General features: G+C 55.8%; 2 protein-coding genes across 4 annotated transcripts; one reads left to right on the forward strand and one right to left on the reverse strand.

Moving 5' to 3' along the window:
• Positions 1-1,592: 1,592 nt before the first annotated feature.
• Positions 1,593-18,969, reverse strand: LEMD2 (LEM domain nuclear envelope protein 2). 3 transcript variants are annotated; one of them, XM_047733442.1, is made up of 10 exons: positions 18,766-18,969; positions 18,153-18,729; positions 16,494-16,534; positions 13,408-13,483; positions 10,314-10,390; positions 9,393-9,472; positions 7,567-7,712; positions 6,411-6,512; positions 6,226-6,328; positions 1,593-3,234 (listed from the first exon to the last, which is right to left on the reverse strand). In XM_047733442.1, exons 1-10 carry the CDS (start codon positions 18,922-18,924, stop codon positions 3,084-3,086), a joined length of 1,512 nt encoding a protein of 503 aa, XP_047589398.1. In that variant the 5' UTR covers positions 18,925-18,969; the 3' UTR covers positions 1,593-3,083. The 3 variants fall into 3 exon arrangements, with proteins under 3 accessions (XP_047589398.1, XP_047589397.1, XP_047589399.1); XM_047733441.1 differs by having other exon boundaries at positions 18,153-18,968; XM_047733443.1 differs by lacking the exons at positions 18,153-18,729; positions 18,766-18,969 and adding an exon at positions 17,478-18,138.
• LOC125101569 (branchpoint-bridging protein-like) lies at positions 18,062-21,534 on the forward strand. The gene is made up of 5 exons (XM_047731976.1): positions 18,062-18,261; positions 18,361-18,490; positions 18,688-19,055; positions 20,083-20,141; positions 21,146-21,534. The coding sequence occupies exons 1-5, from the start codon at positions 18,062-18,064 to the stop codon at positions 21,445-21,447; spliced, it is 1,059 nt and encodes a 352-aa protein (XP_047587932.1). The 3' UTR covers positions 21,448-21,534.
• Positions 21,535-22,018: the final 484 nt, after the last annotated feature.

Genomic DNA, 22,018 nt, shown 5'->3' on the forward strand with positions numbered 1-22,018 from the left:
CAACAGGATAATAGATTTGAAGTCCATAGGCCTGCCTCAACGCAGGGATTTGTGTGTGTGTGTGTGTGTGTGTGAGAGAGAGAGAGAGAGAGAGAGAGAGACTCAAAGTCAATGGTGTATTAATTAAGGGGAACAGCTGCTACCGCAGTTCTTATGATAAGTCAGTGACAAATGGCCGTGTTTACCTTTCTTCTGAGCGGAGGCTCCGGAAGATGGCCTGAAGCTTCTGGGTGGATGTCCACGGCCGAGATTTGTGGGGTACAGCCTCTCCCTCCTTCACCACCCACAAGCTTCTTTATCCGTGCCACCAAGCCCAAGGGGGCTGTTTGTCACTGAGGAAAGACAGGTCTGCGGCCTGGGGAGGCTTAGAAGGGATTGGCAGAGCCAGGGAAGCTTCTCAGCAATGGTTCCCACTAAAAAAGAGGCCCCTGGACCCCATCCTCAGGCAAATCCCTCCACCCTGCCCTGTCCCTTGTGCAGTAAGAGCTACTTGAAAGAGATGCTTGGCCCTTCAAAGCAGAGGAGGGCTGCAGGGCCAGATCTGAGGCTGAGCGGCAGAGGACGCACCTCCAGGTCTTTGTGCCTGTGCGCAGTGCTCCAGAAAGCCAGGGGCCGGCTGGCGGGGGCCTTTTGTTATCTGGCTTATTTTGATCTCGCTGCCGCTCTCCAAACAACCTCACAGAAATAGAGCCGTGCATTAACTTCCTTCTCAGCTTAAGACGAAACAGGGCAGAGGGAAAAAAAATCTTTCCCTGAAAAACAGAAACGGGAAAGGTGGGCTTGTTTCTGTCTGGTTGTGTTTCTGGGTGCTTTGACAGTCAGTTTCTCCACCGAATTTCCCGCAGATGGTGCTCCCGCACCAGCCACCATCCAGAAGTGGAGCGGTGTGGAGGGTGCAGCAGGGCCGGCAGAGAAGGATGCCAACCCCCATGCCTGCAGCTCTTCCCCACACCCCACCCTGCCCTCTGGGTAGGGACTGTCCTGGCGGAGGGCGATGGGACCCCGGAAGCTCCGTGAACCCTTGCGCTGCAGACCCCCATAGGCCCTGTGCCCTCCCTCCCAGACTGCCCCTGGGGCTTCCAGAGCAATGGGGGCCCAGACACTGGTCTGTGGCAGACATTCATCTCTGCCTCCTCAGAGGACACTGTCAGCAGACAAGGAGCCCCATCCAGCCTCACTCTGCTTTCCTTCCTCCCTCTCCCAGGGATGAAAGGGGCTGAGCACCCCCTGGGAGCGTCTGGGGCCCTGCGGGGAGGCAGAAATGGGGCCGAGGATGAAAGGTTCTACTGACCCCTGCCCCTTGCTCACACTCACTGGGACCAGGTGGGCATGTTTTGAACCCACCCCGCTGAGTATGGAGGCCACACAGAGTGATAATGGGGAAACTGAGGCTCTGGAAGGTTTGGGGGCTTGCCGGAGAGCCTGTTGGTGGAAAGGCTGGGGCTCACAGCGGGGTGAAGTCAGCCAGCCGTAGGAGAAGGCTCAGGGCCCCTGGTCAGCCCGCCCTACCCTCCTCTTCTGCTGACCTCTCGACAAGCTGCCATCCTTTACAACATCACTCTAGGGGGAGAACCATGGACGAGAAACACATCCATTTTTAATAAATAGTTTATTTATCCAATAGTTTCAACCCTGATATTGAAGCAGGGTTATTTTTCTGGCTGGAGCCTGATTACGACCGTTTCTTTGTCATGGGGCTGGCACTCAGATTCCAGCCCCGCCGATCATCCAGATATCAGAGGAAATGAGAGAGTATTGCTCAAATGAGGGAGACTGGAGCTTTATTAGAGAAACAAAAAATACCAGAAAGACTGAAAGGGGGTGGTTGATGCCTTCTGGAGGCAGCTGTTTCGGCCCACTTGCCCCTCTCCCGCCTGCTGCGGCTGAGAACATATGGGAACGCGGCTCTGCCGGAGAGGCTCCCCGCACTTAACTAATAAGGCCCCCCGCCAGGGCGGTTCTGGAGCCGGGCTCCGCGCTGCAGGCTGGCGGGCTGTGATGGGGGGGCCGTGACGAAGGTCTGCAGGGGCGCACGCACGATCCCCGGCGGCCAGCAGGGGGCAGCTGTGCGGCCGCCGCGCCCTGCGCCCCCGGAGTCAGTGCCGCCAAGTTCTGGCTCCGCTGCCTCCCCGTGGGGTGGCTGCGGTCGCCCTAAGACAAGGTGACCGTCGCACACCGGAGGCGCGGCACTCCCAAAGTCCCGGAATGCGCATCGTGGACCCACACAGTGCCGTGGCTGCGGGCCTGGTCTAGAACCAACACTCCGTGAGAAGAACCGCTCAAGAGTCCCGGAGGCCCGGCCCTGGGAGGCTACCTCCCGCGGCCAGAGATGGTGGAGGCGGGCAGCCCTACCCTCCTGTCTGCTCTCAGGCCCCTGTGCCTGCTCCAGGTTCTCTCAGGAGGCCACCCTGGCAGCTCACTCCTCCTGACCTGAGGGTTCTGTGTGCCAGGACCTGGCATTTCTAGAGAGTTCTTCTACAGTACGTGTTCTAATTTCTAGCACCTTACCCCTTCGGGATAAAACAGGCCCCACCCAGCTAGAGGACAGGCTTTCTCCCCTCACCCTTGAGCTCCCAGGTAACACCCTCTGAAGGCACATGGACCCAACTGCTCCCCAACCCCTGCAGCCCCAGCCTGCTGTCCCGACCCGCCTCCCACAGGCACGATGCCCACCCTGCTGAGTGCTCCCCAGCGGTGGGAGAGCTGTAGCCCACCTAACTGCACACTTGCTCTGCAGGGTCTCACGGCTGCTCTTTCATCTTTTCCCTGCATCAAAAACAAACTCTTCTCCCTTTTTCTGCCAGCAATCAGGGCAGAGAGGATCGGACCAACACAGAGGACAAGCTAGGCGCTTGGCCTCTGGCTCTTCCCCACCGCTGCCCTTCAAGGAAGCCCATGCTTTCCTAAAAGCTGATCTCTGAAGAGTCTTATAGACAGACCTTTGGAACCAGAGTCGGGAGGAGGGTGAAAGTCAAGGCAAGTGTGAATTCAGCACTGGCAGGTCTGGTGGCCTTCTTGCGCCCCTGGAGGGGACTGGCCTGGGACAGGCCGACTGGGAACAAGCCCCCCTCCCCGCCCGGGATTTATCGCTCGGAGTCGGAGAAGGAAGAGGGCTTAGTCCATCTCCACACCAGCATATCTTCTCCAGCCACGCGGTGGGACTCTGTCTGGATCCGGGATTCGTTGGACGCCAGGAACTCCACAGCCCGGTCCCAGACCCGCTTCATGCGCCTCCTGCAAAGAGAGGAGCCAGGCTCAGCAGGCCAGCGCCCCGGGAGCTCCGTCTGGCACTGATCAGAGAAGTGAGTGAGCCTGTGCAAACCCTTTGTACAAACCAGGGCCAAAAATCCAGGAGCCCGGGTGGAATTTATCTGTGGGAGGAAAAGGCGTCAGGTACTAACAGAATTCCTGCAGAGGAGAGAAATTTCTTGAGCCACAGAGAAATGATTCCTCAACCTTCTCTGCTCTAAAAGCATTCAATTAAAGGGAGCTGAAGGGAGCCAGAGGTGGCCAGAGTACCCCCAGGTGTCCGAGTGGGAAGGGGCTGTGCTGGCCTTGGCCAGCTCTTGCTGGGGCCTGTTCCTGCAGCAGCCCCGGCCAGGCGGCCCCCCACCAGTGCTGGCTGCATTTTAATGCCCCATGTGGGCCAATTAAAGAGTGGCCACTGGGCTGCTGAGCCCAAACTCCACAGTACTTTGGAGCATGGGAATGAGCTCAGCATCTAACTGGGGAGGCCAAGAAGCCGGAGCTACTCCTGGAACCAGAGCTACCAGGCAGGGCCCCTTCTCTGTTGGCTCCCCGGGGCCTTGCAATCCCTTGGACAGCCCCCTATAAACTCTTTCCCCTCAAGGCTAGACAGGAAGTTTCCAAGGCGGTCAGGGAGGGTTGCTTTGACATCTTCTCTTTGAGGAGTCCCTGTGTTTTGTCAGTTCTGCACACTACCTCCTTGTGCCCCCCTGCGTGGAGAGGGGCTGGGGGTATGTCCGTGTGGGAGAAGGAGAGGTTCAGCCTGGGGGCGGACAAAGGAGCCCGAGGCGGCCTGTGGGTAGGGAGTTAGAGTGAGGGTGCCAGGGCTTTCTACCTCGGGGGGTTAGTCCTGCCACCAACGACTCCTCAGACAGTTCAGCAGTCCCCACTTGGCTGGTCTCACACCAGCCCTCCTTCTCAGGCTGCCCACGAACAGGTACTGATCAACGCCCTGCTAGCCAGCTGCTCTCAGCTCCCCTGCCTTCCTCGCCAGCCAGGCTCCCCAGCCCTCCTTCGGCCCCAAGGGCAGGCGCTCCTCTGCAGGGCAGACCTGCACGGGGCCGAGGACAGTGGAGGGCTTGGCTGTGATGGCAGTGAGGGCGTGGCTACACAAATCAGGGGCCCTGGGAGATAAATTGAGGGGCTGAGAGCCAACAATGGGTGAGTCTCCTGGGGTTCACTGCCAGGCTCAGTCCCCATGGACTGCCGTTGCACCTGCGGTCTCTGCATGGAGGCTGGGCACTCATGCCCAAGATGAGCAGCAGTGGTGCTCTTGCTCTTACTCCTGCTGGTGTGCAGGCCCCACCGAACCGAAGGAAGCCCGAGAGCGTCAGGGCTGCCCTCAGAGGAGCGCTCTTGCTAGGTGCTGACTTAATGAGCTGTGAGGCCCTCTCCTGACACCCCCGCTCCCCACTTCCCGAGGACCCATCGCTACCCCACAGCAGTTTCCTTATTCCCTCCCGGGAAGCAAGGCCAGGGACTTGGGCTTCTTCCTCTTCCCACCACCTCCTGGTGACCCAGAGGTGTGTGACCCACAGCAGGAGCTCAGTAAACAGTTGTTGAGTAAATAAGGGGCTTCCATGTAGCCCTTTGCAAGGCAGTGTTGTCATCTCCATTTCGGACGAGGAAACAGGCTCAGAGGGGCCACTACCCATGGCCACATGACGACACTGGGCAAGCCAGAAATTTGGTAGCAGCATGAAGGCACCAAGTGACATCGCCCCAGAGGGTCATGTGGCTACCTTGTGCTCACATCAACAGCAAGCACTGGCCACTGCCGGGATCCAGCTGCCCCCGCTCAGCTCCTGCCTGCACCTTCCCAAGGAGGATGGGGGGCCTGAAAGTTCTTAAGCATCTTCACCTTTAAAAGGGGTCTTCAATGTTTTACTCTACCAATTCCTCTTGGGTTGCACAGAAACACCACCAGCAGTGGACCTTGAGCAAGTTCTTAGACTCCGGGTGCCTCAGTTCCCTCCTCTGTAAGATGGGACACTCGCTGCCGTCACCTCCCATGGCTGTAGCGAGGACTGAGTGAGCAGGGTGGTGTCTCTGGAGGGCCCAGGGCAGTGCTGGCTCCCAGTGAGAGCTCAGCCAGTGAGGGCTCGGCACCCCCTGAGGGGATGGCGTCTGGTCCGACACCACAGCAAGCTTTGAGGAGGGCCCACAGTCTGGGCTAATGTCGTGGCAGGCGCTGGGACCCCATCCTCCAAAGCTACCCCCGCTGGGTTTTGTCAGGCTCCATCCAGCATCTGCAGCCCAGGCGTGACCGTGGCCTGCTCCCCTTTCCCGTGTAGCTGTGCATCCTGGAAACTGACCCCAGCCACCACTGCGGAACCCTGCTCTCCGCTACAGGCACGCACATGTATGTGTGCACGTGTCTGTGGGAAGCGCGCCACGGTATTTTAAGTAACGGGTCATGGTTCAAAATGTTTGCAAAACAATCTCCTCCTGGCTAGTGACTGATTCAAGAATATACAAGTCACCGGTTCTGGCCAGCAGGGCCTCAAGGAGCGTGTCACTGGCAGCTTCTGGGAATGTCTTCTGCCTGTGAGAGTGACCCGTCTCTCCCCTGCTGCCGTGACAAGGGAGATGCTGCTCCCCACTGCGGCAGGCTACCATCTTGTGGCCAGGGGGATCTCTACACCAGCTCACAGCATCTGCAGAGGCGGGGACCATAAGCATCACAGAGAAACGGAACCAGAGACCCGACTCTTCTGTGCCCAGTGTCCACAGGACTCTGGACCTCCGCTTGCAGAAATCCAGCTTGAGCCACCGCAGAGAGGAGGGTGCCAGCCACCCCGAGTCAGCCACCCAGAGTCAGTACAGACGCTCACAGGGGCTTGTTTCTTCCAGAAGCTTCTTTCAGAGCTGCGCTTGAGCAGTGGCCAGAGGCGGGCGCAGCCCCCTCCCCAGTGCCCCTCGGGGCTGCACCACCGCCCCCAATAATTGATGCTCTGGGCCTCCTCCCGTGGCACTCACCGGCTCTGTGGAGGGATGAGGGTGTCGCGCACGTGCAGGATGCCCACGTATGGGTAGCGCTCCATGTCCTGTTCCCAGTCCACATAATGGTCCTGGACCACATCTGCAGGGCAGGACAGAGGGCAGGACTAAGGGCAAGGACCTTCTGGCAGGTGCCAGGAGTCCTCTCCCTGGGGGCCACGCACCTATAATCTTCTTCACCATCTCATACATGGCTTGTTCCTCTTCTTCCAGCTTCCGCCACCGGTATTTCAGGAGGATCAGGAGCCCCCATAGGAAGGCCAAACCTATGAGGGAACATGGGCCCCATGACTCTGTCACATCCCTCTGGGCGGCTGGGCCATTGGCTGGGTCTCAGGGTGGGCCGGCCGCCATGCCAGTGGCGGTGGGGGAGCAGCACCAGGGTTCTGCCTGCCTGCCTGCGGCGTGTCAGGCCCAGGCCGGCCCGCAGCGGATGCGGGCTGTGGAGGTGCAGGGGGTAGGCAGGCTATGAAGTGATCATGCTCCTCCCGCCGGCTGTCACCACAGAGGCCTCCCCAGCTGTCCAGATTGCGGCTCCTCCCAACCTCATTCCGGGCCTTTCATTTCCTCCCTTGTGAACTGGAACATGGCATTTCATACATATATACATGCGGGGCCCTTTGTATTCGGAGACGCTGCTGCAGATAATGATGTCTGCACCCGGCAGCCTTGGGGAGGGAGCCGTGTGCACGCCCAGATAGCCTGTGACTGTACTCTGCCAGAGTCCTGTAACTCGGCCTTTGGCCTTCAGAGACGCCCCGAGGTCTCTGCTCAAAGGCAGCCCCTGATGTCAGGCAACAGGACCTGCGTTCGGCTTTGTAGCTCAGCCCCCTGGGCCCTTCCCGCTTTCATTGGGTACCTAGAGCTCCCAAGGAGATGTTTACATTGTTCAGGGAATAAAATTAGGCCAAGGTCCTGCTGCGCCTTCTCCTCCTTTGAGAGGCTAGCCCTCTGGGGCCCCGGGGGCTTGGGGGAGATGATGCTGGGCTCCCGCTCGGGGCCAGGCTTCCCCCCCACCACCCTGACCCCGGGGACACTGATCGTCCTGACCCTGATCAAGGATATTTTCCAGTTACCCTCATGCTCCTGCCACCAATCTCTAAAGATTACCTACGGCAGAGGCTGACTTGTTCATCTCCTCTGTTTTATTACACAGACCTCAGGTTCACTAGGTAGAAATGAACTCTCAGGGCTTGGGTTTTTAGAACTCATCACTCATGCCTGGGAGCGTCCCTGAGCTGGGTTCCGGGGAGGTGCTGTGAGCAGTCCCCACAGCAAGGATGGGCTGGGGTGGGGGAAGAAGGGCAGCCGAGGACTTACACCAGAAGAAGATGAGCACGTTGGTGACCGCGGTGAACAGGGCGCGGCTCAGGCGGCAGCCCACACCCATTCGGGGGCGGGCGGACTCCAGGCAGACCACTTTGTCCACAGTCGTCACCAACTCCGATGGGTCTTCCCCCTTCAACCTGAAATAGGACATGGGGCTGCAAAGCCGTTTCCAAGCACCCAAGAGCCGTGGGATCAGCCCCACTTTAGAGCAGAAAGAGAAGAAAGGAGGAGCTTCGAGGCCTCTACAAGCTTATAAAATTGACTTAGTATCCTGGTTGCATGCTTTCCAGAAATTTCCCACGTTGGCTACTTAGAAAGAATAAAGCTTTAAAAAAGGCAGCAGGCTTGAACCCCTACCGCTAAAGTGAAGTCCCCCTCTGTCGGGGTCTTTTGACAGCCCCTCTCAGCATGTGGAAGATTAAACTGTAAATTGGATTCCCACCTCCCAGCACAGAGAAATGGAAATGTTTACTGAATCGCTGGCTTTGCACTGCATGGCAGGAACTGAGAGTCTAGGAGGGTGTGCTTTTCCTCGGTGATGGGGACAAGGAGGCACGTAGTTTGTTTAAGAGTAAAGATCGGGGTGCTGTGAGGCTCAGGGAAGGACAAGCAATGGGCTCTCCAAGGCCAGGCCCCGGCCCCAGCACCTCCAGCCTTGGCCCCTAAGAGGTGGTGTCGGGACATGTGGGGATGCCCACACCTGCACCTTCTTCCAGCTAGGTGCCCATCCCGTGCTCTAGATCGCACAAGGGAATGCCCAGTCTCTGAAGCGGCCCAGTATCTCACGACCCACTCTGAGCACCGGTCATCTGAGCTGGGCTCGGCCACCCTCCCGACGGCCTTCCCCCAATGTGAAAGGGCGAGTGCCATCATTCTTCTGTGCTGGCGGCTTTGGTGAGTGCTGTGGAGGATAAAATCCATATTCTCTCCTCCCCTGTTCCTAACACACAGGAAAATCGCTCAGCCACTCAGGGAAGCTTTATTTTTTTTTTTTTAAGCCAACGAATTTTAATCGTGCCCTGCATCCAGTGAGCAAGCTTTAGGTTGAGCTGCCCAAGGGGCTTCTGGTGGAGGCGAGGCCGATGGAATTAGTAGTCCGGGTGGGTTAGAGCAGAAGGGAACAAAACCCTAGAGTGTATTTGAATATCAGGAGCTGTGGCCTGAACAGAGACTCCTACAAACCTTGGGAAGCGAGAGGGAGCCGGATGGGGGTAGTGTGGCTGGTGCGCCCCTCCCCCACAGGCTGACCAGCCAGCTGGGGCTTCTCAGGAGGAAGAGGGGGCTCACCATCTCTGCTAACAGAGCTCCCTAGAGACAGAAATGAGGTCGAACTGCCCAGTCAGAATAAAATTCAGTATTTCTTTTTGCAATGTCCATGCTGAGTAAAAACCAACAGACAGAAATGTTTCATCTAGGAAGGAAAACTAGCAGCGGACAAAAGGAAGTGCAGAAAAATGCCTTCTCCAGCAACCCTGTGGGACCGGTAAATACAAGGGGCGCAGGGTGAGTTACTTGAAACGCTTAGCTAGAACACTTGGCTCACGTCCCAACACCTGGATTTTGTGTCTTATCTTGAAACAGCTCCTTATGCTGCCTGCCTCTGCCCCCCTCCCCCGCCGCTGCCTGGGCCCCGAGTGCTGCTTCTTTCCATTGCCCGGCTGCAGGCTTAGCCCACAAGGACTCAGCAGGGAGACCTGCCTCCAACTTCAGCCCTGAGACACATCTGTGAGCGCTCAGCAGCCGGCCAATGGGTAAGGACCACGGCCTCAGGGGCCCGTGGCAGTGTCGCCACCCTGTGAGGCCCCGCCCACACTCACCAGATGCCCACGTCCTTGTTACTGCTCAGTATCCAGGTCAGTGCGGCTTCAAACTTGGCGGAGGAGTTGCCAGTCACATTCTGTGGGAGGGGACGGGAGATTAGTGCTGCGTCTGGGCGGACCAGCTGGAACATTGTTCTCCTGCTGGATTAAGGAGGCCTTCTCCCGTGTCCTCTGCAGGCCCCAAAGCCCCGTTCTGCTAAATGCACAATAAAGTGGCAGGTGGAAATCTTGGCTGATGAGAGCCAAGAAAGAGCTCTACTGGGAGGAGTTGATGCAGAAGCACACAAGAAAGCAATGCAGGCCTGAGGTAGCCAAGACCACAGCATCTTCTCAAGGACCAAAGCGTGAGGCCAGAGAATTGGCAGCTCATCTTGGGGAAAATGAAAAAAAGGGGAAGGGGGGTGGGGGCGGGGCAGGGTGGGAGGCCAGTGGCCAGTCCCTGCCCCTCTCTGGGCCTCAGTTTCCTCATCTGGGAAATGACAAGGAGCTAGGTGACCCCTAAAGTTTCTGCTGGCTCCCAAGTTCCAGAATTCTATCAAACTGGGGCTAGGCCAACAGTCCAACAGACCCTGAGCAAACTACACAGTGAACATAAAGGAAAGAGCGGACAGGCAGAGTGCAGCTCCGTAAAGCTGCTGGGAAGGAGAGAAAAGTGGGGAGCAAGTAACAGGGTCTCTGGAAAAAGAGGCAGCAGGCCGGGCTCCGGCTCATAGCCCACCTTGGACCAGCCACCCCTGCTGCTGCCTAAACTGAAAGTAGCCTAACACTCAGAACTAACTTTTAAGAAAAAAAAAAGGGAAAACAAAAAAGCCAAAAAGCAAACACAAAATGAAAAGGGGAAAAAAAAGCAGGGCTTGCAAGATCAGTACAAAAGCACCAGGACCTCTCGGGAATGGGTAAGCACCGCAGCCTACTTACTGCTAGGTACTCCTGGGCTTCCATTACAGGAATGCATTTGCTTTTTAGCTTCTCTGGATTTCCACATTCAAAATTACCTAGGAGGAAAAAACACACATTCAAACACAAAGAAGAGGTGGAAAAAAAATTACTCGGAAACGGTCTAAAAAAAACTGCAGTGAGAATCAAGCCATCAGCTCTGATGGGGAGCACGTGGCCCCGCGACTCCAGCTTCCGTGGGGCATCTTCACTCCGCAGCAAGATCAAAAGCCACTTAGCTTGGATCGATTCCAGATCATTAAAACCTGACCTGCAAAGCAGTGCAGTGATTTGCATTAAATGACTAAAAAGCTGCCCAATCCTAAGGTCTGTTTGCAACTGATCCCTAAAAGGATCAGACAGATAGCTTTGGAAGGTACCAGAATGGCACTATAAATAAACGCAACCTGGGAGAAAAGAAAGGCAGGGAAGCCGTAGGCACTGCAGGGATTCTGACCGTGACACAGGCAGGTGACCTGGTTGAGGGGTTCTGGGGACGTTATGTCCAAATCCCCCACAGAGAAAAAGGGCGTCTCTGTGCTGGGCAGCGGGGCCTCAGTGTGGAGCCCCATGGTACTATTCCCATCTGAGCACCCTGGATGACCAGCTCCTACCTAGGAGGAAGCCCACCCAGGGACATCTCCTTGGAAAAAATCTCTGGTCTGTAGGGGAATCCTGTTGAACCAAATTACTCTGGACTTGGGGGACTGCCACAGCCTTTGGCTCTCGATAACCCACTATGGCCCACCCACCACATGCTGCGTCCCGTGGGTCACCAGGCTCCTTGAGAGCAGGGACAGCACAGGGTGCACCTGCACAAGACCCTGAAGCCACAAATTCTAACCTGGTGCCGCCTAGGGGCCATGGAGGGCCAGTCTGTGTGCTGGGGGAGGGAGTGGCTGAGGATTCTCAAAAATCTTGAGAATGAACTACAGCTTATCCCTCTAATGCCGAAGTTGATCTTGACCTTAGGGGACCCCTAAGATCAAGTTGGCTTCTCCTACCCTGCCCTGATCGCCCTGCCCCACTTAAGCCTGCCTGGATCATGGCCATGGTCTCCTGATTGGTTTCCTCCTCTCCCCTTTCCCATCCACGTCTTATCAACAGAAGTTTAAAATGATTCTGCTTAAATGGCACTACTAAACCCGAGCTGCTGTTGCCTTGGCATTCCTGGCTCCTGGCCCCCAGCACCTCGCTCCCCTGCTTGAAGGCCTCCCTGGCGTTCACTGCCTACAGGGATCAAGCACCTGTGGCCTGCCGTCCACGACTGGGCCCAGCTGACCTTTCCAAACTCCATCCCTTCTGTTTCTCCTTCCCCTGTGAGGCCAGCTGCTTCCATCCCTGCCCCTGTCATTTCCTGCCTCTCTGGCTCTGCCTTGCCCCCCACATACATAGAATCAACCTTCCTTGGGCTTCAGGGCCTGGTACAGACACCACCTCCCCTGTGCTGCTTCCCTGACTGCTCTGACTAAAAGGCAACACGCCTCCTGGAACTTCTGGCCTCTCGGTTCTCATCCAGTCATGCCTCATAACAGCCAGTGGTCAGGGATGTAGGTGGTGTGTCTCTTCTACTAGACCAGAAGCAGCCTGTTAGCTGCAAAGGCCAGCACAAGGCTCTGCCTACAGGTGATCTGTGGGGGTGGTGGGGTGGGTATAGCCTGGTAGAGCCCTCATTCCCCAGCAATGAGACCCTAGGGTTGCCCCTGACTTGTCAGAGGACAGAGGGCTTGTCAGAGGACAGGAGGCACTAGGCCTCCTGACGGCATAAGCCAGGACCACAGTCGGAGGGCAGGAAGGAGAAATATCTACCAGCATCCACGGCTTAAGACAGAGCTTCTCTACTTTATACCCTGGAGGTCTTTTGAAAATGCAGACTTTGATTCATAGGTTTGGGATGGGTCCTCAGAGTCTGCATTTCCATCCAGTAACCTCCTGGGTGATTTGACTGGCCCCCGGACCACAACTGAGTCACAAAGGTCTACAACACCCTCTTGGGCCAGAATTTATACTCCAAGCACTTGGGCCGCAGAGAAAGGCCCCTGAGGCCCATGGTGCTGTGAGCTCCCACTCCTACTGCTCCTCCGAGGAGCTCCCAGATGCCTCTCTGCCCATCACCAGTCTCCTGCCGTTCAGGAGGGAGGTAGTGGCAGAGCTGGGGCCAATAAGACTGGCCCCAAGGGCTGAGGGCCCAGTACAGGCCCATCTAGCCTCGATTCCCTAGCAACAACTTTAGACAAGGCCCCACAGGTCAGAGGTGTCTCTGGAACATCTCATAAGACTGAATAGCTCCATCTGGTTCTTGTGCCAAATATATTTCACTGGGGGCATAAGCTTTGGTCATTACCTATGGTTTTAGCAAGTGATTCTGAGAGGTGTGGGGACAGGTTATCTCTGACCTCAGAGAACAGTTTTCTAAATAAAAAAGTAGGCGAGCCTTCCAGATAGATGACTATCTATCATGGGGGTGCTGAAAATGCCCTCTCCTAGAGTACAGGACTTCCTTTTCATTTTGTTTAAAAAAAAAAAAAAAAAGACCCAAGACCACTTGGTGGGATAGGGAGATGGTTTCTGAGACGATAAGGGACTTATCCAAGGTCCTCCAGCCAGATGGAGTAAATGGGACCAGAAGTGACCCCGGGGCCCTGGCAAGCTGGATGGACCTGAGTGTGACTAGCCTACCGTGCCGACCCCTGGCCCCTGCACAGGCCTCTCCTCCTGGCCTGGCCAGCCACCTGGTACAGGGAGGCCCTCCAAGTCAGAAGACCTGCACTGAGGAGACCTGGGGCCTGCCACACCCCCTCCAAGGCAACATGAATGCCCCAGACCTCAGGTGGCGGGCATCCGGAGAAAGCAGAATGGCTTGGGGCCAGGAGCCCTGGGACCCTTCCAAGGGATATGAGAACCAACTGTAGGCTGAAAGGAGATGTGACTGAGTGGAAAAGTGGGGAAGGCAAGGCATGGTTTTGCAGGATGTCTTCCGGGAGACATCTGGCATCTCAGCCGCCTGCCAGCCAGCCCCCGCTCAGCTGCTGAGGGTGAGAGCCCACCACCCTGGGGCCCCGAGAGAGGCACTCACCGGCTTGGATGGCCAGAAAATTGTAGAGCTCATGCAGCAGCTCCAGCAAGGCCGCCTTCTGCTTGGCCTGACAGAACTGGAAGAGCACAGGACAAGCAGTCAGCAGAGGGGCGGTGGCCGGGGGGCTCTGTCTATCTGGCTAGACCTCCTCGGCTGCACTGTCAAGGGCTGAGCAGCCCGGAACCCCTCAAAACCCACATTCTCCAAAGGATGGGTAAGTATCTGGTTAACCATAAAAGCTGAGGGAGAGCTAAAAGCAGCCCCGGTCACTGTCTAAGAGGCACCCCTCGGCCTCTGTCCCGTGACTCTCCTCAGAATGAAGGCCATGAGGTTGCGGGAAGATGTGGTCGGGCCTCCACGGTGGGCCAGGCAAATGCCACACTACCACTGTCTCGTCCCTCCTTGGGCCATTCCCGTCTGTGTTTGGAGAGCCAGGTGTCTTCATTCCGCCCATAAATTGTCTGCTGTGCGCATGAGCTGCAGCAAAGGCCTCATCCTAGACATCCAGATTCTAGACTGGAACTGCGATATCTCTAGGCATCTTGAAACAGGGGACGAAAGTCACCCGTATGAAGACATGGGCACGGGAATACAGGCACACCTAGCTCTCCTGCATCCGCAGCTGAACTGAACCCATTTTGCTAGGCTGCTAGCTTGAGAATATTTAAACGGAAGGCTGCTGTCCTCGAGAGTGAATGACAGGCCACGGGCTGTCAAGAGTCCGCACTGACTCCTCACCACAATCCTGACCTCACCCCAATTTCTCAGATGAAGAGCTCGAGGTTTAGAGACCTGCTAGGACCCCAAGATCCCACAGCTAACAAGTGCTGCAGCCAGTCCCCTCTAAGCCTGCCGCCCCCGGCAGACCTCCTCTGGGGTGTCATTGGGCAGGGCGCCCGACCGACACCGAGGGCCAGGGCTTGGGGCCTGGCATGACAACTGCCAGAGGAACCACAGTCCCCTTCCTTCTTGGGCTCACTTGCGGCCCTCATCTGCAATGTGTGGGACTTGGTTTCTCATATTCTCAGAGGCCAAGATATGTACCCTCGTGTTGCCTAAAGACCCAAAAGCCTTTACAGGGCACAAAATGGCAATACCAAGATTTACATGTATGACCATGAACATTCTGAGACAACTCCCAAGTCTGTAAGTAGAATCAGGTACCCAAACTACCTTTTAAAGACGAATGAGATGGGAAATGTTGATGATAGAAAATGTAACTGAATATACACGGAGATTCCAATTCTATAAACACACGTACGCAGACAGGTGAGAGGGGGAAGGAAACGCCCCCAAAATGTCAAAGGCGATTGATTATCTCTTGGTGGCAGATTCATGGCTGATTTTGTCACACTTTTCAAATTTTCTACACTAAACATCTCTTACTGTCACAACCAGAAAGAAAAAAAAAACCCACAAAAGGACAACAAACGTGGTCACAACGAGCTCTGTTCCAAACTCACCGACATTTAGGCAAAGCAGGGCTCACACCACCTAAAGGGAACAGAAGGACAGAAGGCACCAGACCACGAGACGGCCTGCCTGAGACAGCACACCCACTCCCAGCCTGTCCACACGTTTTCAGCAGCACAAAGGCAGAAAGAAAAACGCTAAGTGTCATCGTTGGCTGAGAAGGGAAAGAACATGTATATCTATAACTCCAGTGCCCATCTGGGTTCTGGGGGAGCCTGAGAGTCGCACAAAGAATGAAACTTTCAGCAAGAGCCTCACCAAAGCCAAGAAGCGCCTCCCAGCCTGCCTGTTCCTGTGTCTGCCCTTCACGAAGACCCAGAGCATCCTGTGAAATCTCAGCTCAGGGGCACCTGCCGACGATGCCAGACCCTGCCCTCGGACGCTCAGAGGTGTCTGCTCACCAGGCACGTTTTTAGCAAGGCCCCAGATTGTGCCTGTCGGGGCTCACTCAACTGGGGTGAAGAACCAAGAGATAGAAACCAGAGAAATCTTACAGACTTGTTGCCCATTTTTTGCTTTCGAGGTTCAGAATTCTAGTGTTCCCTCTGGCCACTACCTATTTTTCCAGGCCACTTCCTGTAATTGCCAACTGTGGTTTGCACAACAGGAGGCAGCTGAAACTTAAGACGAATATGTTTTCCCAAAACAATGGAGAGGAAAAGATACTTGGTGGACGAACACAATAAATGAATGTAACAAAACAACCCATAATACACAGCAGAAGCCAAAGAAGAGATGAAACCTATTATCTGCCCCAGGCCACCCCTTCAGTGACATGGGTAAGAGAGTGAACACGTGACCCTGTGTTGTTTCTTTCCCAGCTGCTGGGCAGCTAGACGTGGAGACTGAGGCCTCCAGAGAGGCCTGGCACTGCACACTTAATAATTAGACTACTAAGTCATGCCCTCTGGCAGCAAAAGGTTCCTCCTGGTAGGATTTATGACCTGAAAATTTACTGCCTCGTATCTTCCCTAGACTATCGCCGGTACCAGCATCCCAGCTCCCGGCTAATGCTATGGGCATGAGTCATAAATGGATGGGGCTGCTCGCCTTCCCCAAATATTATTCGTAGGGAACATTAAAGCTTCATAAAACAAATCTATAGACTGGGAGGGCTCATTCTACTTCAGATATATTTAAAACAACCTCCCCCCATCCCATGATGTTTCAAATCCGAACGGCACCCGTCAGCCACAGACGCACTACCAGAGGGCATGTGGACCTGAGAAGCCAGCCTCTGGGTGCTGAAAACCGTCAGCCCCTCCTGGGGAAGCCAGGGAGCTTGAGCAGTCCTTCAGCCCCCACCTTCTGCATCCCCCTAGATTGACTCAGGCAGAAGATCAAAGTCCCCAGCACCGTGATTGATGGGAGAGCTTCCATAACAAGCCCAGGGTTGGATCCTGGGAGTTCAATTCTCTCTGTTTCAAGTACTCCTTCGCCTGCCACAATTGAGTCTGACACAAACACCACAGAACACGATGTGATTCTGGTACATTACAGGAAGCACTCCTGAAAATGAGCCTATTATGATCTTTTTCGGGGCCAGCTTACCTCCTGGCGGAGGCTAACATCCTTGGGAGGAATAACAAAAGCTTAGAGGAATGCAGACTCACCTTATCTGTTTTGCTCTCACAGTCCACTGGCAATAATTTCACTGAGACCAAGAAAAGAAACACAGAGGAAATTAAACGTGTGGGTGGAGGAAAAGACTGCAAAAAAGGGACCAGTCTCAAAATTCAGGGGAAGTAAAACATTACCAACATAAGGGTGGGGTTCGGGAAGGTATCATCTAAGTGGTGGCATTTTTAAAACGCAGACAGTAACACATAAGAGTTTCCCAGTCCTGGATTAGGAATGAGGATGAAGGCAGCTGGGTCCAAGTCCTAGCCGGAAATGATTAGCCACGGGCTCTTGGGTAACTCAACCACTCTGAATCTCCGTTTCATTTGTAAAACGGGATCGATAAAGCTTCCCCTGCTTAACTCAGGGAGTTAACCTCCAACAAGTCAATATACATGATGGTTTTGTAAACTGCCAACAGTGATATGTTGAACAGGGATTAGTACCATCATGGGAGGGGCACTCCAGGTAAATCCCAGTATATATCCAAGAGCTGTGGTCTTAAAGCCTCTCCAGCAGTGAATATGACAGTAGACTGACTTGTGGTAACGGTACAGTCCCACGACACTCCCGGGTCTGCTTAATTTCTTTAGCAGGTGGATAAACTGCTCTCAGAGCCAAGAAATTATTTGGGTGTGTGCACAAGTCCGGGATCCGTGCACCCACAGACTCGTTCGTATACCCAAACACCCATCTGCTGCAAGAGCTAAGACACAATTTAGCTTCTCCCTCCATCTTGGCTGTTCCTACTAGGCGTGGAGAGATGTGGCCTTGGCCTGAGGCTGGGAGCAGGATCAATCACGATGCTTTCCAAAGAATATAAAAAACTGGTGAACTCACAATGTCACTTTATACTTAGACTTTAAATTTATACACTTTACCCTTTAAATTTATAAAGAAATGATTTCTATGTTGTTTTCTGTTAGACTAAAGCCCAACGTTACCCAAGAGGCAAATTTCCCTTTTAAGAAACATACCAATCCTCAACTCTTCAGGAAGCATACTGTATCCTGCAGACCACTTATTGGCATGTCTAGTCACTGAAGTGTGGACAGAAGCATGGCTGGGAATGTCCTTGACTCACAGAACCCTCTCTGCACACACTCCAGGAGGATAATGCAAGCAAGGATAAACGCCTCCATTTATATCAGTTTAAACTCTTCTGGTGCTGCAAAGCTGGGAACCCAACCAGATCTGATCTGTGGGCAGTAAAACCTGGGGTGCCTTCAAATGGGCACTAATGTGTGAATGAGCAAGAGATCCAAGTTAAGAAAGAACTAAAAACGAATGGGGGTGGACCTGTCTGTTGGATAGGGGTGTGGTTTTCTCTAGATGGGGGAAAACCAGAGGTTGGGGTGGAAGTGACTAGGAATGAAGACTGCTTCCAGCACGTGGTTGAAAGGGAGGTTGGCAGGGAGGGTTAAGGCAGAAAATGAGAACAGCAGAGAGTGAAGACAGAAATTACTGCGGGAACTCCAGCCCTCTTCTCCCACAGCGGGAGGAAGGAGAGTCAGGGTCTGGAGGTAAGAAGACAGCCAGAAGCATCCGACAAGGCCAGGGAATGTGCAGCCTGGCGCTGGGAGGACTGGGTAGCCGTTCTGGTGGACACTCCGCGAGCCCGGGGCCCTCCCCTGCGCCGGCCCGGGACGTACTGTTGTCCTCCGCCTCCTGCGGAGCGGAGGGCTTGCCCATCTTCACCCAGAGGATGCCCAGGAAGACGAGCAGCAGCCCCAGGCTAGCCCAGAACAGGAGCCGGGACAGGTAGCGCTCCAGCCGCCGCCCCGCTTCGGGCCGGGCCCGCGCCGCTCCGGCCGGGCCAGTTCGCGCCGCCCGCGGGCCCGGGCGCGGGTCCGCGCCTAGGAGGGCTGAGGGCGGCCGTGCTGGGGTCGGGGTCGGGGTCGAGGCCCACCAGCGACGAACTCCGTGGCCCGGCGCAGCCCTGTCGAGCGGCCGGGCGTCCTCGTCCTCCTCGGAGCTGCCCCGGACAGAGGTGCGGCGCCTGAGCGGCGCAGGGCGGGCGGGGTAGGCGAGGCCGCGACTCCCAGACCAGGGAGCCGCGGAGGCCCCAACATCGCCGTAGGCCCCGGAGGTCGCGTAGGCCGAGCCCGAGACCGACGAAGAGAGCCAGGGCTCCGCTCGCAGGGAGGCCGCGGCGGGCCGTGCTCGTAGCGGCGCCTCCTCCCGCAGCCGGGCCTCCTCCCGCTGCCGCTCCTCGCCCCGCAGCCGGGCCTCCTCCCGCTGCCGCTCCTCGCCCCGCAGCCGGGCCTCCTCCCGCAGCCGCTCCTCGCCGCGCAGCCGGGCCTCGCCCCGCAGGCGGCGCAGCTTGTTGCGGTAGACGTCCCGGGTGGTGTCGGTGATGGGTCCTGGCTGGAAGCCCAGGGCCTGCAGCTCCCGCCGCAGCTCCAGGTCCGACAGGCCGGCCATGGCCAGGACGCCGCCCCCCACCCGCCTCCCGCGCGCACCGCACCCGGAACTGCTCCCGCCGCGGCCGCGGCGGAGCGGGCGGGGCCCCGCGCCATGATGGGAAGGTCTGTATGGGCCGCCATGTTGAGAAGGTACGCGTCTGCCTGATTGCCGGCCATGATGAGGGGGTCAGAGTCGGCCTTTTAGGCCGCCATGTTGGGGAGGTCCGAGGATTCTCCACCCCCCCCCCCCCCCGCCCCTCCTCTTTCTTCCTTTTTTCTTTCCCCTACTTGCTCAGCCCGTATCCTCCGGAAGACCGATCGGGGTTTCTTTCCGAATATTCCGCCCCATGCGCGGTCCCTTGCCCTTGGTAGGCATTCAGTAAAGTGTTGATGAATTGCCTAATGGTGAAATAGTGGATGAATTGCTTAATGGTGATAAACAAGCGCCAGTGGAGAATGGGGAGATGGGATCCTTTGCCTCTGTCTGTGCTTGGGGAAGGGCTTTGTTTGGCCGTGAGCTAGATGCCGGAAATGTTCTGAGACCCGGTCCGACTTCAGGTCGAGGGCGGTAGGCCTCTGTGGTGTTTTCCTAGGAGTTCGCTCTGGGGTGGAGCTCCGAGGGGATGTAGGCCTGTCCCAGGTCCCCTGCCCCAGGCCCATTGCCACGGGCCTTAAGGAGGCAGAAGACCCAAATGCCCTTGGGCTTGAGTGGGCAGTACAGGCTTCTGGGAGGAACCCGTATGTGTGGGTAGTGGGATTTTTCATGAGAGATGGGTAGAGAAAGACCCCGGAGACACAGTCTTGTGTCACTTGCGAGTTTAGGTTGGGGACTCCCAAATCCCACCTGCGCCACTTTCAGATGTGTGATCACATCCAATTAACATTTATAGCCCGCTGGCCAGTAAAGTTGGTAGGGCAGCTATGAGGATTAGAACAGGTAATTTGTATGAGGGGTTCAAAACAGTGCCTGATAGGTCTCCTAAGTGTCTATACTTAATCCCTCTCTCTGCAGGGGCAGCGCAGGGGTGGCGAGGGCCGTCTTAGAACCTCCCATAGGGCATCCTATTTGATTACACGAAGTGAGAGGCCCCTAAGGGAAGCATGGGGGAGTGGTGGTAAATGGAAACTGGAGCTATGGCTCATAGCCTCCTATTTGTCTTCCTCCCCTCTTTGTAAGCCTTCCACATCCTTCTCCAGCTTCCTGTCCCAGACGTTTGTGGCTGCCCTTGGCCTCAGGTATCATGCCACTGCTACCCTTCCAATGAGGTTCCCCCCTTCCCCACCCATCACCCAGCCCCCGCCTTGTGTGTCCCTATTCCTTTCCTGGGTCGTGGGCAAGGCCCCTCCGCCAGTGGTTTGCATCTCTGCCACTGCCACTTGCTGTCCCACGGGGGTAGTCCTACACTGGCCACAGTTGCTGGGAAAATTACAGCCTCTGCTGTCGGGCTTCCATTGTTAGCCTCCCCATCTCCCCCAACTTAGCTGTTTCCATGTGGTGCAATTTTTCTCACCAAGTGTTGTTTTCCTTTTCTCTGCCTGTGTTTGCACGGACTGCCATGAATTTGATATAGTGATTGCCTAACACATACACCACATAATAGTATTTTATTTCTTTCTGAAGCACTGTTTGCATGACAAATGAGTTGGTAACATTTGTGCAGCTCCTTGCAGCTGTGCAGTTCAATATATAAGGAACGAGCCTTTCGGCATCAATACTGGCCCCGTGTATTCTAAGAGGGCTTGAATCTGATGCTTAACAAAGTGAACATTCTGGCACTTTGCAGAGTTACGGTCTGTTTCATCACAATGGATCCCAGGACAATTTAAAAATATGTCCTGAACCGGAGCTGCCCCCAGCAGTGGTCCCCCGTGTGGGCTTTGTCAAGCCGGGCTTGGGTTTGGGGCTGCTGCTGTTGCTGTACCCACCTACGGCCCAGTGACCCCCATCGGCCAAGCCTGTTGTCTTCCCTCTAGCCTGGAACCCATCATGTCCGCAGGTGTGGCTTTCTGCCCCCCTGCAATCCATCCTCTGTCTCCGTGGGGCTTCTAGAAGTTGCTGGATATCTCGCTGTGTCCAACCGGCCTTTGGGCTCATGTGCCCCCCCACCACAGGGTGTTTGCCAATCAGTGCTCCCCTGCAATGCCTGCCTCCCCCCGCCCCCTGCCCCCGGAAGAAGCCTCACGGTCGGATGGAGAAAAGTCAATCAGAAAAACCCTCACAAGGCAATCGTCCCTCTCAGGTCTGGGGCCTTTCCATGTACCCTGCCCTGGAAAGGCCCGGTTCCAGTCTGTTCCAGTCCTGGCCCTTCTGTGGATTGGTAGCCCCTCCGATGCCCTCCACCCACATCGTCTGCCAGGACGCCTTCATCTACTCCTTGCTGCACCCCCACACTTTCTTCACTGCCCCTCTCGTCTTCCCGCCTCGGGCTCAGCCGTCGTCCTCTTCCAGCACCACTGCCTTGTGTTGGGAGCCGCCCTGGAGGCTCATGCGAGCTTTCTCAGAGTTTGCCTCTTGGGTCGAGTATGGGAACGCATATTTTAAAGCAAAGGGCAATATTGCAAAGTCAGCGGCTGCCCTGCATGCCCCCCTTTCTCCTCACTTTCTTGTGTGTGTGTATGTGTGGTTTTTTTTTTTTTTTTAAGGTGAGCAGCTCAGGCTGCGGGCGGTCTTCCTGATTTATTAAAGGCAGAAGAGGAAAAGCAGACTCCAGTGTCCAAAATCTACTTAGTAACCACATCCACACATTTAGCAGAGGTGAGGGGCCTCTAGGAGAAGGCTCTGGATTCCCAGAGGGCCAGCACACTGCCTGCCATCCTGCTGACCTCTCTCTGTCTCAGCAGAGCCTTAGAATAACAACAGCCATAAATCTTTTAGTGGGTTCCATTCGCCTTCTCCTCCTGCAAAGAGCCTTGCACACATTTATCAGGTCCTTAGAGACCCTGGGGGACCATGGCCTCATCCTTGACGTATCCCCTTGCCAGCCTTGTGCATTTCTCTGGGCTTCCTTGGAACCGCATCATGGGTGGTATCACACCGTGGGACGGTGGGGTGCTGGCAGAGTGTGATTGAAAAGTGGGGGACAAAGTGGGTGCCCTCTGGGCTCAGGTCTTGG

The sequence above is a fragment of the Lutra lutra genome, chromosome 6 (genome assembly GCF_902655055.1).
Source record: "Lutra lutra chromosome 6, mLutLut1.2, whole genome shotgun sequence".
Classification (NCBI taxonomy): domain Eukaryota; kingdom Metazoa; phylum Chordata; class Mammalia; order Carnivora; family Mustelidae; genus Lutra; species Lutra lutra.